Source organism: Chanodichthys erythropterus, chromosome 23, assembly GCF_024489055.1.
Source record: "Chanodichthys erythropterus isolate Z2021 chromosome 23, ASM2448905v1, whole genome shotgun sequence".
Classification (NCBI taxonomy): Eukaryota; Metazoa; Chordata; class Actinopteri; order Cypriniformes; family Xenocyprididae; genus Chanodichthys; species Chanodichthys erythropterus.
This window is the reverse complement of record NC_090243.1, coordinates 2,094,618-2,111,418: the sequence shown is the minus strand read 5'-3', so window position 1 is coordinate 2,111,418 and position 16,801 is coordinate 2,094,618. Positions and strand designations below refer to the sequence as shown.

General features: G+C 34.8%; 1 protein-coding gene across 10 annotated transcripts in view; it reads left to right on the top strand.

Annotated features, from left to right (window-relative positions):
* si:ch211-285f17.1 (sickle tail protein homolog) overlaps positions 1-16,801 on the top strand; it is a 176,234-nt gene that overhangs the window by 116,505 nt on the left and 42,928 nt on the right. For 9 of the 10 annotated variants that reach the window (XM_067378546.1, XM_067378545.1, XM_067378543.1 and 6 more), the window contains one exon: positions 12,194-12,398. In XM_067378546.1, coding sequence (XP_067234647.1) covers positions 12,194-12,398 — 205 coding nt within the window. Of the gene's footprint in view, positions 1-10,279; positions 10,367-12,193; positions 12,399-16,801 lie in introns of all 10 variants that reach the window. The other variant, XM_067378550.1, reaches the window with a different exon arrangement.

Below are 16,801 nucleotides of genomic sequence, written 5' to 3'. Positions count from 1 at the left end.
TAAAACCTTTATATACCTTTCATCATTCATAGTGCCTTCCAAAACATGCAAGCTGCCCATACCGTGTGCACTTATGCATCCCCATACCATCAGAGATGCTGGCTTTTGAACTGAATGCTGATAACACGCTCCCTCCTCTTTAGCCCGGAGGACACGGCGTCCATGATTTCCAACAAGAATGTCAAATTTGGACTCGTCTGACCATAGAACACTTTTCCACTTGGAAACAGTTCATTTTAAATGAGCCTTTTGCCCACAGGACACGACGGCGCTTCTGGACCATGTTCACAAATGGCTTCCTTTTTGCATGATAGAGCTTTAGTTGGCATCTGCAGATGGCACGGCAGCTTGTGTTTACCGACAGTGGTTTCTGGTAGTATTCCTGGGCCCATTTAGTAATGTCATTGACACAATCATGAGTGATGCAGTGTCATCTGAGGGCCCTAAAGGCCATGGGCATCCAATAAAGGTCTTCAGCCTTGTCCCTTACGCACAGAGATTTCTCCAGTTTCTCCGAATCTTTTGATGATGTTATGCACTGTAGATGATGATGTCAATCTGATTTTTTTTTTTAAGTATTCCGCAATCTTTTTACACACTCTTTCACAGCTCTGCCCATCTTTACTTCTGAGAGACTCTGCCTCTCTAAGACATCCCTTTTATAGCTAATCATGTTACAGACCTGATATCAATTAATTTAATTAGTTGCTAGATGTTCTCCCAGCTAAATCTTTTAAAAAATTTCCTGCTTTTTCAGCCATTTGTTGCTTTTTTGAGACCTGCAGCAGGCATCAAATTTGATATGAGCTCATTCTGTGCATAAAAGTGTAAAATTTCTCAGTTTAAACATTTATGTTATCTATGTTCTATTGTGAATAACATATTGGCTCATGTGATTTGAAAGTCTTTTAGTTTTCATTGTATTCAAATTTAAAAAAAAAAAACGTCCCAACTTTTTCGGAATTCGGGTTGTCTATATATATATATATATATATATATATATATATATATATTTTTTTTTTTTTTTTTCATTCAGTAAGGATACATTAAATTGATCAACAGTGACAGTAAAGACATTTATAATGTTACAAAAGATTTCTATTTGAAATAAATGCTGTTCTTTTGAACTTTTGAAGAATTTTGAAAAAAACAAAAACAAATCAGCATATAAGACTGATTTCTGAAGTATCATGTGACACTGAAGACTGGATCAATGGCTGCTGAAAATTAATTAATTAATGACATTTTCAAAACATTAAATAGAAAAAATATTAAAATAGAAAAAAGTTACTCAAAATTGTTATAATATTTCACAATATAACTGTTTTACTGTATTTTTGATCAAGTGTATATATTAACGGGTCATGTTTGAGTACTAAAATGCCACAGTATAACCTTTTCTACACAATAATTTCTCAGTTATGCTACAACACACACACACACTTACTCAAGGTTAATGATGTGTCAGCACATTCCTTCCTTTTCCATTTAGACTCTTTCTCTCCTTTTTCTGATACAGTTCAAACCGCCAAGGTTAGCAGAAATAGTAGGAAAACAGCCCATTTTCCAGTCAGACCATGAAATTGCTGATGATTACATTATACTTCTTGAATGAAGCTGACAAAGACAGTGTCAGTATTATTAAAATAGCTAGTATCATTCTGTTTCTATCAGTGTGTGTCTATGGACCTGTTTACACCTGGTCTCACTTCATGCATTTTCTCTGATCGGACTGCTATCCGATCGTGAAAAGACCAGGTGTAAATGCCCTCCGAAATTCAAGACGGATTTAAATTCGATCACCCAGACCACTTCAGGAGGTGGTTTGGGATGCATTCCGGACTAAACTGGACAAGTGTAAACGCATCTGGTTGTTGGAACCACATATGTAAATTTTACTCCTCCCAAAATATAAAAAAAATAAACGTGTGAGAGTGTGTTATAGGCTATATGGCATGTTATAGATATGACAGCGCTACTGCAACACGCATTGCCGCTGAATATCTCTTCAGCAAGCCGACATGCAAACTGCCACAAATGAAACTGAAAGTAAGTCGCAGAAGCTCAACACACATCTTCATTAAAAGTAATGACACTAAAGTTATCTTAGCAGTGCTGATGCCACTCTCTCTCTCCTATTGTGGTGATGATTAATAAAATGCAGCTCAAATATGTTGCTTTTGTTGACATGAACGTCTTTACATTTGAATGTAGTGTGGGAATTAAAGATCGGATTAATATTTGTTTTGCAGAGACACATTTATGTGGCCAAGTGTAAATGGAACCGTTTTAAAAAATCAAATAGCTATCCCATTTGTAAAAACACATGATGTGACTAGACCCTATTTGTTAATGTCAGTTCAAATGTTTTAAAAAAAGGGGAGTGTCTGAGTGTGATTACTTTTGCCCTTTGATTGACACATGAGGACAATGGAAGTTTAATCCTCCAGACAGGGATGTAATGTCTGGAGACAGTTCAGGGTTATAGGGGTTAAGATCGTCAAGAGGGGTCAAGATGCAATCAGTTAGTTACTATATTATAGTCCTTATGTCTGGGGCCACAGTTTTTAAGCATTTTTTTTTCTCGATCGCTGTGAAATGTATTAAATTAATAGAGAGTACTACAGTCTTTGTTGGCATTACATATTTTTCATGGTTTTATACATCTAACTTGGAGCATTCATGTATTTTCACATTTTATTTATACCCACAATTTGTGATTATAAATTATATGGTTTGCATTTGTGAATAAGAATGTACTGCACTACAAAAAACAACAAATCAATTTTCTTATCAGTAGTTTTGTCTTGTTTTCCAGTAAAAATATCACTTGCACTATATGTTAAGGTGACATTGTTACAGTGTAATTATACAAATAAGTACTGAGTATTATTAATTAACTACATGTACTTAAAGGGTTAAGATTACTTGAGAAGCAAAACTGAATGTAGGCTAATTTTTTAACTCCGTAAGTTGTTTATACATAAAACAAGAAAAAAAATCCAAGTGAGATAAATAAATAAAATCTAATTTAATCATTAAAATTTAAAATACTGTACTCTTGGTAAATATGTATTATTTAGATATTTTTACTGAAAAATAAGACAAAAAATACTTAAAATATATATTTTTTGTGTGTGTGTTTACTACATACAATCCAGCTATAGTTCATATTCTTGTTCTAAAAAGGATAAATTTGAACAACTTTTGCACCATCACTGACAGACACACTGACACCCCAGCTAAAAATTCCTCTGTATTATATGAAAGATGAACCTGCAGAGTCAGCAAACATGCCCAAACCCATCTGTGTGTGTGATATTTTCCTGCCAAGGTGCTGATGTGTTGGATCGCTTAGATGTTTATCAACACACAGACACACCTCCTTGCCGAACATCTGTGTACCACCTTTGCGTGCGGACGAGACCTCAAGCATCGGCGTGGTGAAAGCCTGTCACAAGACTTTGTGAGCGGAAAAAACAGAGCCGCCATCTGGTTCTGTTTGGCCCAAACAGACTGTAACCTCACCCTCATATGTTCCTGTGCTGCCCTTTCCCCTCAGAAAAGAGAGAGAGAAGAACCGGCATAAAAGGAAAAGAGGAAAATGGCCTTTATACCTTTCACCAGACCAAAACAAGAACAGATGGACTTTTCCAGATGCTCTTGATTCAACAGGATTTAGATACAGTATCTGCAGGCCTGCTGTGTGTGCAGGCGATAGCAAACTCTAGGCCTGTTATTGCATTACTGATAAGATTATGTGTCTGATTTAGGAAAGAAAATATTTGGATTGTTAAATGAGGTGGTTTTGCTGGTGGTTGATCGGATTGCTGTACATACACTTGGTCTTTTCATGATGGTGGGATAGCTGTGAACTTTTAGTACTTTTTAAAGATTCAATTTTCCCATATTTTGCTTGAGATTGAAGTGCCTGGAGGTCATTCGGTGACAGAGTAAATAAAATTTTATGCAAATCTCATGATATAGTCACAGCCAATGGGAATGCAGATAGATAGTAGATCTGCCTTCTGATGCAGCTGGATACTACAGTTGTGTAGAAACTACAAGCAACTAGTGGGAAAAAACCTTCATACCTCTAGTGATTTAATCACTCTTAGTATGAGCACATCCGTGATTGGATATTTCAGGGGTCATGTCAGCACTGAGGTCAGTTCAACTTGTTCTTTCTAGTAGACTAAACCAGCACTGGGAATCGAATGTGTTTAAGTGTGTATACTGCATGGATGTGTGTGTTATTATGTGTGTCCAATGTAGGGTTGTATAAGAAAAAAAGAGCTTTTTGTTTTTGCTCCCCCAGAACATCTCACACACAGGAGTTAATGAAGACTTTTATGTTCTTCTTGTTTTTTATATACTATAATGTACTATCATTCAAAAGTTTTGGGTCAATGACATTTTTTTAAAGAAATTGACCAAAAGTGACAGTAAAAACATTTATAATATTACAAAATATTTATATTTCAAATAAATGCTGTTCTTTTTATCTTTACGGTATCACTGTTTCCACAAAAATACTAAGCAATATGATATCAATATGATAACTTAGCACATTAGAATGATTTCTGAAGGATCATGTGATGCTGAAGACTGGAGTAATGATGCTGAAATGATTCAGCTTTGCCATCACAGATAGAAATAAATTACATTTTAATGACATTTTAAAATATATTAAATTAGAAAACAATTATTTTATTTATTAAATTGTAATAACCATACATTGTAATATTATTATTATTATTCTTTTGAAATAAAAGAGTTCAATGAGCTACGTAACTCTACTTTTTTTCAGCACAAATCTCCAGTCCATCCAGAATTTTTTTTTAAACTAAACAGAAAATGGGCCATTTAGACATCATTACAGTGTTAACGACACAGCCGTGAGCGTATTAACATATGACTGCCCATATTTACATATAAACAACTTTTAAGTATCCAGCAACTTGGCATTGTTACTCATTTCACATACAAAAGGTTAGCCAATCGCAACACATAATTTCCATATAGAAGGTATTTCAATAGTTAGTTCACCCAAAAATGAAATTCTGTAATCAATTACTGACCCTCATGTCGTTCCAAACCCGAAAAACTTTTGTTCATCTTCAGAACACAAATGAAGATCTTTTTAATGAAATCTAAGAACTTTCTCTCCCTCCACTGACAGTCTATGCAACTACCACTTTCAAGCCCCAGAAAGGTAGCAAAGACATCATAAAAGTAATCCATGCGACTCCAGTGGTTCAACCTCAATTTAATGATGCAAATTTACCACTTATTAATTTTCCAAAATATTAATCTCCAATGTGCCTTCACATCATCTGCTCTCGCTTCAACACAGCATGCATGTGTCATGGTGCTCTTGTGAACGTGCTTTGGAGATTAATATTTTGGATATAAAGTGGTAAATTATTTCTATTGAGATGTTTTGTGCAAGCAAAGCACTCGCAGTTGCATAGACTGTCAATGGAGGGACAGAAAGCACATTAAAAAGATCTTCATTTGGGTTCTGAAGATGAACGAATGTCTAACGGGTTTGCAACGACATGAGGGTGAGTAATTAATGACAGAATCTTCATTGTTGGCTGAACTAACCTTTTAAGGTTATAGTAGATTATTAAAGGTACAGTAGCAAAAACAGTCTGTTTAATTCTAAGGACCAAAGAGAGGGTGGAAGTGGACATGTAGAACTAAGTTTAAGATTGATGTTGTTGCAAGAAACCTTAACTAACATTATAAGTGAACCTTAGGAAAGAAACTTCAAGGAAATGTAAAATACACACCTGGTTTTGTTTTTGAGTGCGTTGTGGCAAAAGATCATGGATTCCAATGCATCTTGTGTGTGTGAGTGTGTTTTGTCCATAATGAGTATAGCTGATGTCACATTACTCTTTCAGTGGGGGGAATCCCAGCATAACTGAAGTATCATGCTCAGAAAAAGGGTAAAACAACTGGAAGAGCCAGAACAGTTCAGCTTTAAAATCATCTCTGTACACAACCATCCTCATCTACTAAAAACATGGCCTGGTAAACTTTGGTCTGAAAAAAACTCTTAGACTCATTGTGGTATCCGTTGCGGTTATCACTTTTTTATTGCTTTTCTTTTTTTGTCTCTCATGACAAGCCTTATTGGCTTGACTATAAAGACTTTGCAATATTGCCAAAGCAATATTCAAGTACATACATAGTAGAGGTACTGTACTCCTTATCTCTGTATCTTTATCAATCATGCCAACTCACACAAACCTTCTTTTCATTCTTACAGCTGCAGATATGAATGTTACTCGCTATTTTGTTAGCCACAATTTCCACATTGAAAACCATAAAGTGAATAAAGATAAGTGGGTTAGCATAACTATATCATTCACACGTGCATTTGTAGATACTGAAACCTGTTTGACCAAACCACTTCCGGAGCAGTAGTTTATGCAGTGCTGTGTTTGTTACAATATCTTGCCGTATTCAGGAGAGGCGACATTCTTATCATGATGTCTGCTGGGTGGAACAAACACACACACACACACAATACTTTACAGACCTTCTAACAAACATGTGTAAGCTGTGTAATGCAAGGGATAGTTTGTGTATCTGTGTTCTTTGTATGTATGTTTCAGTTTCCTGTGTTTCAGTTAGTTACTATGGTTTCTCATTGTTTGATTATCATTTGCTCCTGTTGTCCATTTTGTTGATTAGTTTGGACTGTGTATTTAAAGGCACAATATGTAAGATTTTTTGATTAAAGGTCCCATTTTTCGTGGTTTTTTGAAGCTTTGATTGTGTTTATAGTGTGCAATATAACATGTGTTCATGTTTCGCGTGTAAAAAAATTTTTCACATAATTTACTTATCTGTATACCGCTGTTTCCACTGTCATAAAAAAGGGCTGATGACTTCCTTGTTCTATGAAGTCCCTCCTTCAGAAATACGTAACGAGTTCTGATTGTGCCAGCGGTTCCTGTGTTGTGATTCGACAGCAGCTTAGCGCTCCTTGCCTGGAAAGGTCACGCCTCTAACCATAACGTGTGCTGCACATAGTTTTACATGTGGATTATTGTGGTGTTGTGCCGAATGAACACAAAAGACAATAATTCCCGAGAGACTGAACTCTTTAATCACCACAAGCAGTGACAGAAAATGTACAAAGTTAGCACTCACTCAGAAGAGTACCTTATACGGAAAACGGCCATATACATAAACATAGTCCCCTCTTGTGGCCATAATGTGCACTGCAGTCCAACATTAACTATTGCAGTAAGGATACCACAATTATAATTTTAGGGAACCGAGTTAAACATAAATTGTAACCATTGATCTCTAAGTACAGCGTCCCTGGGAAGGCCAAACAAAGGTGATTGGACTGCGGGATGAAAATAACACCGTTTCTACGACATGGCGACAAACACACTCTACAAACGCAACTCTTGCTCTTCTCCGTGGGAGCGCAACAAGACCACGCCCCCTTTTTGTGTATTCCTGTGGGCGGAGGTTAGTCAAAAAACTGTTTTAATGACGTCATTAAAGAAGGAAGTAGAGGGATGTAGTCCAAACTGGCCGTTTGATGTAGGCGACTTCTGTTAAATAAAATGGCATTGGCTTGGCATTGAACTTTGAGCTTTAAAATTTTACAGATTTTATTTATACTCCAACAACAACATTACACACTAACTAAAGTTTGAAACTTGGGATCACGAAGAACAGGATCTTTAAAATATCCAAAAACCACTAGAACAGTGTTATGTTTTGTTGACTTGTGTAATTACATTATCCCAGATATTCCCAACAATGTTTAAATCCAGAGAAATCAGCAATTTTAACTAGGACATGGACCATGTCAATGCATCGCCTGCGAATGACGTCATATGCGTGCTCCGTTCGATTTCCAGTTATTTTAATATTGATCTAGATTACTGCAAAGTGAAATAAGTCTCTTATACCAGCCATCGAGCAAACAGAGTAATGTTATAACTTTCAACACACATAAATGTATTAATGATTGTTTTAACCATTTAAAACAGTGCTGCGTCACCCCACATTAAGCTTAATTAAATAATTTAAAAGCATAAAAAAGCATAATAAAATAGAGCTGAACTCGAGATCAGTGTGCATCGCAGATGTCTATCATTAGCATTCTCTCTAGCGGCCTCATCCCGCTCCCACGGCTCTAGACCCGTCCTGCTTCATACCACTAACGTTAGTAAAACTTTAATACATTAGCTCATCCTTGAACATGATTTCTGCCTGAGTCTGTCGGATTCCTTTCCATCGACTGTGGAGCTGAAGACCTAAGATTCACACGCTTATTCATCAAGCTACATCTTTGTTTTGAATAAGTGACCTCTAGTGGCGAAAATTACATATTGTGCATTTAAGCTCCATGTTTGTTTCAGTTCAGTTCTCATTGCGTTTTACGATAAGTTTATAGCGGTTGTTCTGTTTTCTTCTGAGTATTTTGAGTTCTGTTTAATAAATCTTGAAAATTAACTGGCATCATCCTATCACCACAGGTATACTATTTTTAACATACTATGATTATTTTTTCCTACTATTTTATTGTAGCATTTTTAAAGTAATATGATTTTTTTTGTACTCTTTTAGCGTACTATGATTTTTTATCATACTATTTTATTGTACTTTTTTAACATTATGATTTTTCTATCATACTATTTTATTGCACAATTTTTAACATACTATGAATATTTTATCATTTTTTTAATTATAAATTTAGTGTGATTATTTTATTGTACTATTTTAAACAGTATGATTATTCAGTCTTTTTGTTTTATTTTACTATTTTTATCGTACTATCGTACTTATTTTATCATACTATTTATTGTAGTATTTTTAGCATACTTTAATTTTTTATTATAAATTTAGTGTGATTATTTTATTGTACTATTTTAAACAGTATGATTATTCAATCTTTTTATTTTATTTTATTTTATTATTTTTAATGTTCTATGCTTATTTTATCATACTATTTTATTGCACTATGATTTTTTATCATACTATTTTATTGTACTATATTAACACTATTAATTATCAATAGTACTATTTTATTGCACAATTTTTAACATACTATGAATATTTTATCATTATTTTAAAATTATTTTATTATGATTATTCAGTCTTTTTGTTTTATTTTACTATTTTTATCGTACTTTGCTTATTTTATCATACTATTTTATTGTATTATTTTTAGCATACTTTATGTTATTGTACTATTTTAACATACTATATATACTATAATATACTATAAATTTAACATTCTATAACTACTGTTTTTAACCAATTATTATGAATAATCATATTTATAGGTGATAATTATAATTTATATTTTTTCTATTATTCTAAAAAGTTTAACTAAAATGAATAGTATTGACCAGGATTTAAGCTACATTATTGTGTTTATTTGGTATTTCTTGTTTTTGATATTTTAGTTGAGATGTGTAACTTTGCTTTTTGAACTCATGATGAACCTTTAAGCTAATTATAGAAGAGGTCTGAGAATAGGATCTAACCTGTGGTGACTCACACACACACAAACACACCCTTGAGCCTGTATTGTCATCAGTCAGTTGACAGTTCCTGTCTTGTGCGTGCCCACTGAATATCACTGTGTTGGTGGTTGTGGATCTAATTTCCCGCCTCCTTTCCTCAAAAGAACCCCAGGACACTTTGTTGTGGTCTGGAAAGTTCTGATCTGATCCTGTTTCATCTGGTGAAGTTCAAACTCTCTCTTTTGCTACCTTATATCAAAGAGATGAATAAACATCTAAATTACAAGAAACCACAGGTGTGTGGGTGTTTCAGTGTCAAGAGATCTGCTCTTTCATACATTCAGTGACTTTTAATAATGCATAAGGCAATTTAAATATCAAAAGAGCTTTGTATCAGATGTCATGACTCATAAAATTTGACTGAAACTGATTCCTGTTACCTGACTTTAAAGGAATAGTTCACTCAAAAATTTATATTCTGTCATTCTTTTTGAGTGTCTTGTAAACAAATGTGTTTTTATTCAGAGACACTCCTGAAACCCAATTGGGCTATGTTTGGAATAGTTTTGAGAAGCAATTGGGCAGGTTTTGAAGGTTATAAAATGTTTACAGCAAAGGTGCTCATGAGCTGCTGGGTTTGTGGGCATTTTCAAACACGAACATCATTCCTCTCTGCTAAATTCCAAATTTTCTGTTCTATTATGCATGTGTTCTTCATCAATGTTTTTGCCTTCATACTCTGTATCTCTTTCTCTCTGTTCTAATAGTTATTTCAGGGGATGTTGTCCGCTCTGCACTCTGAGATAGACATTCAAAGATATCTGATGAAAATCCAGAACGTTGGTTCACACAGAGTCAGTACTAGCACGAATGAGAGAGTGTGATGCATGTGTGTTTAACAATACCACAAAATCGCCTAACATATTCATTTGAAACTAATTAACTGACTATATTGATACAGGCAGGTCCAAACTGCCTTTGTGTTTTGATATATAAATTCTGCATACATTTTTGAATTTAGTTTTTGGTATATGTAGTCATTCTGATGTGTGTCTTGCTGCATGACTGATTGCAGTGGTCCCAGTTGACCGGTGACTGTCGCTTTAATTGAAATGTGCAGTGTGTGTTACAGAAAAGGTTAATGTATTCAGTAGGGCTGCCCTCGACTAGATTTTTCTAGTCGACTAGTAGTCAGTCATTTAAGCGATTAGTCAACTAATCACACATAAGCCATATAAATCATAATAATGAGCCTTTATTTGCCTATATATAATACATAGCCTAAACAGCGCTCAAGCACACACACAAAGCTTGCAGCAGCGCACCGGCGAAAGTAAATAATTGATCATGTTTTCGGCTGCAGAGATTAAGTTAACGATGCTAACTCATTATCTTCGCAGTAGTAGAGCCTATATGCATGTTTCATGCGAATTACATAATCTGAGAATATTTGTTTTCTTCTTGAATTTGTTGACAATTGTTTGACATTTCAAGCGTTTTATAGATATATTTCTCATGTCTGTGACTGTGAGGGATGGATATGTGGTTATGAGGTTTGGTTTATTTATTTCTTGACACACTCAAGTTCATAGAGACCGAGATGTCAGAAAGCGCATCCTGTTTGTTTTCTTTATTCTACAAAGGGACATCATTTTCTTGTTATTGTGAGTTTACACACACAAAAAAAGACCCAGTTTCAAATGATGTATTACTCTTATCTGTATGACCAAAAATGATGGAGTATTTTAATTTTTTTCTGCTGTTATCAGGAAAAATGCCATTGATCGCGCAGATGCCTCGATGTCTTGCAATAAGCACACTATACTTCAGCTTCCACAATCCATACAAATCCATGGATATGTGCCTAATAATAGCATACATTTATAAAAGGTTAATGTTAGAGCGAAAATCCATGTAAAGTTGCTACTACTTACATGTTTCAAATGATAAACCATATTTGATGGCGATGGACGATAGGCGAACATTTGGATTTCCTTCCCGACGTAGGCCTGTAATTACCTCAAGGATCCGCCGTTAACGATTGGTCCTGCATATGGACTGCCTGACTTCACCACATTTTTTATCCTACGACTAACTGACTAATAAAATTTTTGATTGACTAAGCCTCTTCTTGTCGATTAATGATTAGTCAACTATTAGCCATAATATTCAGACAAATTATGCTTTGTTCATAATGAGTGGTTCAAGTTTTATGCATGTAGTGTTGACAACCCTACTGGAAATCCAGCTAAAACCAGCTTCTGATAATTTTACAAGGTTCTATCCTGCCCATATATAGTCTAGATGGTCATAAGCTGGTCTAGAGGCTATCAGTAGATCATCTTATTAAACTGGTTAATGCTGAAAGATCACTTTGAAACAAATACTACAAACCAGTTACCATGTCCCCAAAAACAGCCTGACCATCATAAGCTGGTATGATCTGTTTTTTTCCAGCAGAGAAAACAAAAATGGTTTATCATGCTGGTTTGTGCTAGTAGACTACTTTGAACCAGCTACAATGTCCTAAAACAGCCTGGCCATCTTAAGCTGGTATAATCTGTTTTTTTTTTCCAGTAGAGAAGCCAAAAATGCCATGGTTTTCTGAATTTGCACTGACTATGTGTCATCAAATTCAACATATTATCTAAAACATTTTTTTCTTCCTTTTCTTCCTACAGAACCGGAGCTCTAAGCAGAGTGTGGTGTGTTCGAGTCCAGTTCCTGTGTTTGTGGATCAAGTGGAGCACGACTCGCTCGTCTCTCTAGATGCTCTGGAGGTCATGTCTGAGTGTGACATGCCCATCGCCTTCACCCGAGGCTCCCGGTCTCGAGCCAGTCTTCCTGTGGTCCGCTCTACTAACCAGACCAAGGATCGCTCACTAGGTATACACACTCATACACAAATACTAAATTATATACAAATGCACTCTTTCTAAATATTAGAGTTATCAATAGTACAAGTACAAATCAGTTCTGAAATTTTAAAAATGTGACGATTTGAGCGCTGTTGAATGGATTTGTGAACACCTCTGATTGGCCATTGTGTTCTCGCACTCATCGGATATGTCTGTGATTGGCTACAACGATCAACGCATGGGAGTGTTTGAAAACATATGGAAGTGTTTGAATTTGAAAGCGGGAGTGGAGACGCTGATAGCGATAGTTCCACGATAGACGCCTGCTTTCAAACGCTTCCGAGTGTCTGTGAAAGCACTCGGTGAAGAGGATCATTGATGTCTATGTTTTTGAAGCATTGATCATTGTAGCCAATCACAGTTAGGGCTGCACAACAATTAATCGCGATTAATCGTTTGCAAAATAAAAGTCTGTGTTTACGTAATAAATGTGTGTGTTCTGTGTATAATAATTATGTATATATAAATACACACACATACATGTATAAATTTAAGAAACATATGCATGTATAAATAAATATATATTTAAATATATTTTATATAAATATAAATATTTTATATATAAATATAACATTTTTCTTAAATATACATATGTATGTGTGTGTATTTATATATACATAATTATTATACACAGAACACACACATTTATTATGTAAACACAGACTTTTATTTTAATCGTTGTGCAGCCCTAATCACAGACATAACCGATGAGCTGTGAACACAGTGGCCAATCAGAGTTGTTTACGAATCCGCTCAACAGTGCTCAAAGTGTCACATTTAAAAAATTTCAGTATCGAAGTCAGTACTTTTGACAACTCTAATAGCTCTAATGGCTAAACGATTAATTGAAATAAAACTGAAATTGCTGTATGGTTTGGTATGATTATAAAATTGCAAGTGCTGCATGTTTCTCAGTGAAGGGCAACACTATGTTCTTTTACGTGAGCAGCTCGTTATCTCATTATTAGCTTATTATCGATTCTGCAACTGCTCTAAGTTTGGGTCGCTTTAACATGCATTTGGGAATGCAACATGCAACAACTGTCTTGCCAAATTTGTAATGAGAAGCACATATCAACAAAAAGGGGCTTTAAAGGGATAGTTCACCCAAAAATAAAAATTCTGTCATTATTTACTCACCCTCAGGTTGTTCCAAACTTGTATTAATTTCTTTCTTCTGCAAGAAGACATTTTGAAGAAAATGGGTAACCAAACAGTTGATGGACCCTTACTGACTTCCATAGTATGGGAAAGAAAATACAGCACTATGGAAGTCAATGGGGTCCATCAACTGATTGGTTACCAACATTCTTCAAAAATCAAATCAGCCCTACTACTAGCCAGACATAGAAACTCACAGAAACACATTTGCAATCACATAGCACCGGAATCATGACTTTGACGTTTATATATATATATATTTATTTCACATTTAATTCAAACTTCAGTTATAATAAGGAAAAGCAAATAAACTAACTCACAAAGGTTGAGGAGTGTGCTGAAATTTGAATGATGGGTGTTCGATTTCTGCAGTAATCCACTGAGCTTTCTGTGGAATTCAGCAGTATGAATGAGCGATCACACTGCTGCCTTTCTTATTTTCCGTCTGCTGCAAAATGATTTAGTTGCAGAGTTTGAGTGTCTGTGGAAGTGTGTGTATACTTAAGTTTGTCTGTCTGTCTCTTGTATATAAGTTCAATGTCATAACAGCGAATTTGGCTCTGTCATTATCGGTTCTTGTAATGGAAATAAACCAGGCTCCACAGCTGAAATTCATAGCCTGTACTTAACATCTCACAGGCATATATTACCGCGCAGACTCATGCTTGTGGACACACACAGAAACACACGGAAATAGGACTCTTTTGCCAACATACACACACACATATATTCACTAGCACACTCCGAATGCTCCCTACATCCAGATAGAATGACGGTCAAACACAGACAGGCCTTGAAATGGGAGCCTTCTCTGGCTGCTGAACTCTGATTGGTTGGTTTAAACAAGGACCATCTGGAAAGAGAGTTATGGGGAGAAAAAGTGTGTTCACTCAAACTATGCCCTCAAAATTCCTCTGAGAAGATGTAGACAGACCTGCAGGGAAAAACGAAATGTTGTTTAATCAAAAGGAACACAAAGGCGAGGAGACCTACATCTATTAGAGACCGGCTTGCTGTAAGTCACCATTCCTCTAGTTCAGCGGTTTTAAGTTTCAGTTGTTGAGAGATGTCATCTTAGGTTTGTGTAAGACCTTCTTTAGAGTCTGGTACTGGAAGAACAAATCCCATTCATTAAAAATGTATTTATAACAATATCTTACAAGCCTTGCTTAATATTTTGCAATAAACTTAAAATATGTTGTATTTTATTTAATTATATATTGCCTTTTAGTCAGTAGTTTCATATTGTACCATTTTTATTTGTTTATTTGCAGTGTTTCATGGGATGTGTAGTTCATTACCTGGTAAAGGATGTTAAATATGCATGTTTTTCTTGGATTTTCAAATACAGTTTTGCTTTAAGTTATGTTTTGATTCATTTCAGAGCAGAGAGATTTTTTTTTTAAATCCTTATCAGATTTGTTTTGTTAACTAAATTGTTTTCAGTAATTGATAAACAAAAATAAATAAAAAATTAAATGGAAAAAAAAGAGAAATGTTGGCTTGGAAACTGACTGAAATAAAATATGTTGAAGAACTAAAATTACTAAAACTGGAATAAAAATAAAGCTAAATAGAAATATTTAAAAAAAAAACATAAAATAAAACATGACAAAAGCATAACACAATTACTAAAATTTTTAACTAAAAATAAAATATAATACAAAATATAAAATACTATAATAGTAATATAACAGTGATCCTTATGGAGAAAATTAATGGGGAAAATATTTTTTTCCAATGCTGCTGAAAAGAGCGGTTACCGATTGAAAGGATATCTTACATCTGTCTTCTCATTGGACAACAAGACAGCTGGATGATATAAGAATACATTTATAATCAGAATTAATCATCTTTTTCCACAGTAAAAGTATGAATGGAGATGACTGAAACATCTCATGTGGATAATATTAAAATTCAAACGATCAGAAGCTTTTTCCTCTGAGGGTTTTCCAGTTTGGCTTAGGGTGCTTGTATGTGATTGTGAATAAAGCAATCCTTCAGATGTGGCTCGGCATTTAGCCAAAGGTGCTCTTCTGAATTATATGCTGTTGACGGTTTGATGCTTGATAATTAGTTATTAATGTCGGTCATTAGAGTGAAATGGTAGGGTAGAGTTTCAGAGACTGTTCCAAAACCGAAGTAAGCTGTCTACTGTTTACATGAGCAGCTGAGTCATGTGCTTTAAACACAAAAATCTGCCATTAAGTGTTCTTTGAGCTGAAATTTATTAAATTTGTTTAAAAAAACAAAAATATTTCATGTAATCGTGTATGCTTTGCAGCACAGAATGAAATACGTGTTTAAAATAGGGGTTGGAATCGATCTATTTTTTTAACACATAACAAACACTTTCACACGCACACACAGTTGACTCACCTAGAAAGCGAACATGGAACTACGCATTTCACTTATCTGCATTCATATGGTCCCTTGTGAACAGATGTAGACAAACATTGAACTCCCTTCATCCATCCCAGAACACTCTACCACACCCTACTGCTCTCTCTCTTGCCCACTTGCTCTTCCCAACAAGTTTTCCCACCAGATTTTACACACCCACACATAGAACTGAGTGGATCCCTCATAGAGTGCCATGAAGGAAGAGATAAATGATTTATCGATATGGCCGCATGTAGAAATGCATGATATATCAGATATCAGATATCTGCAAAATGATAATAGTTAATAACACTGCTAAAGGTCATTTTTTAGCATTTTTTATAATGTACATGGTAGCACTTTATTTTACAGTCCTGTTTCGCATGAATATACTAACTAAGGAATAGTGGGGGTGTGGGGGGTGTTAAGTATGGAGGTGGCATGCCCCCATGGAAGAACATTTTGAAAAATAACACCTGAAATGATGACTTCTGGCGAATATTGTGGAAACTAATTGATACATTTAGATAAATATATTTCATACATTATAGCATATTATAATACAACTTATTAGGCCTATATATTTATAGAATAGCAAAGTAGGCCAAATCAATATACAAGACTGAACCACATAGATGTGAAATATAAAGGCTATCATGATCATTTTGCCAACAATGAACCATGGATTTGTTTAGTTTATAATACGTTTTATTTTTAACTTAAACAAATACAACATATAGCATTCAAAACTCATCGGCTTAGACTGCATTTGAAGAAAAATAAACACAACAGTTTTCTGTAGCCTTGTGCAAACTTATTCAATAGAAT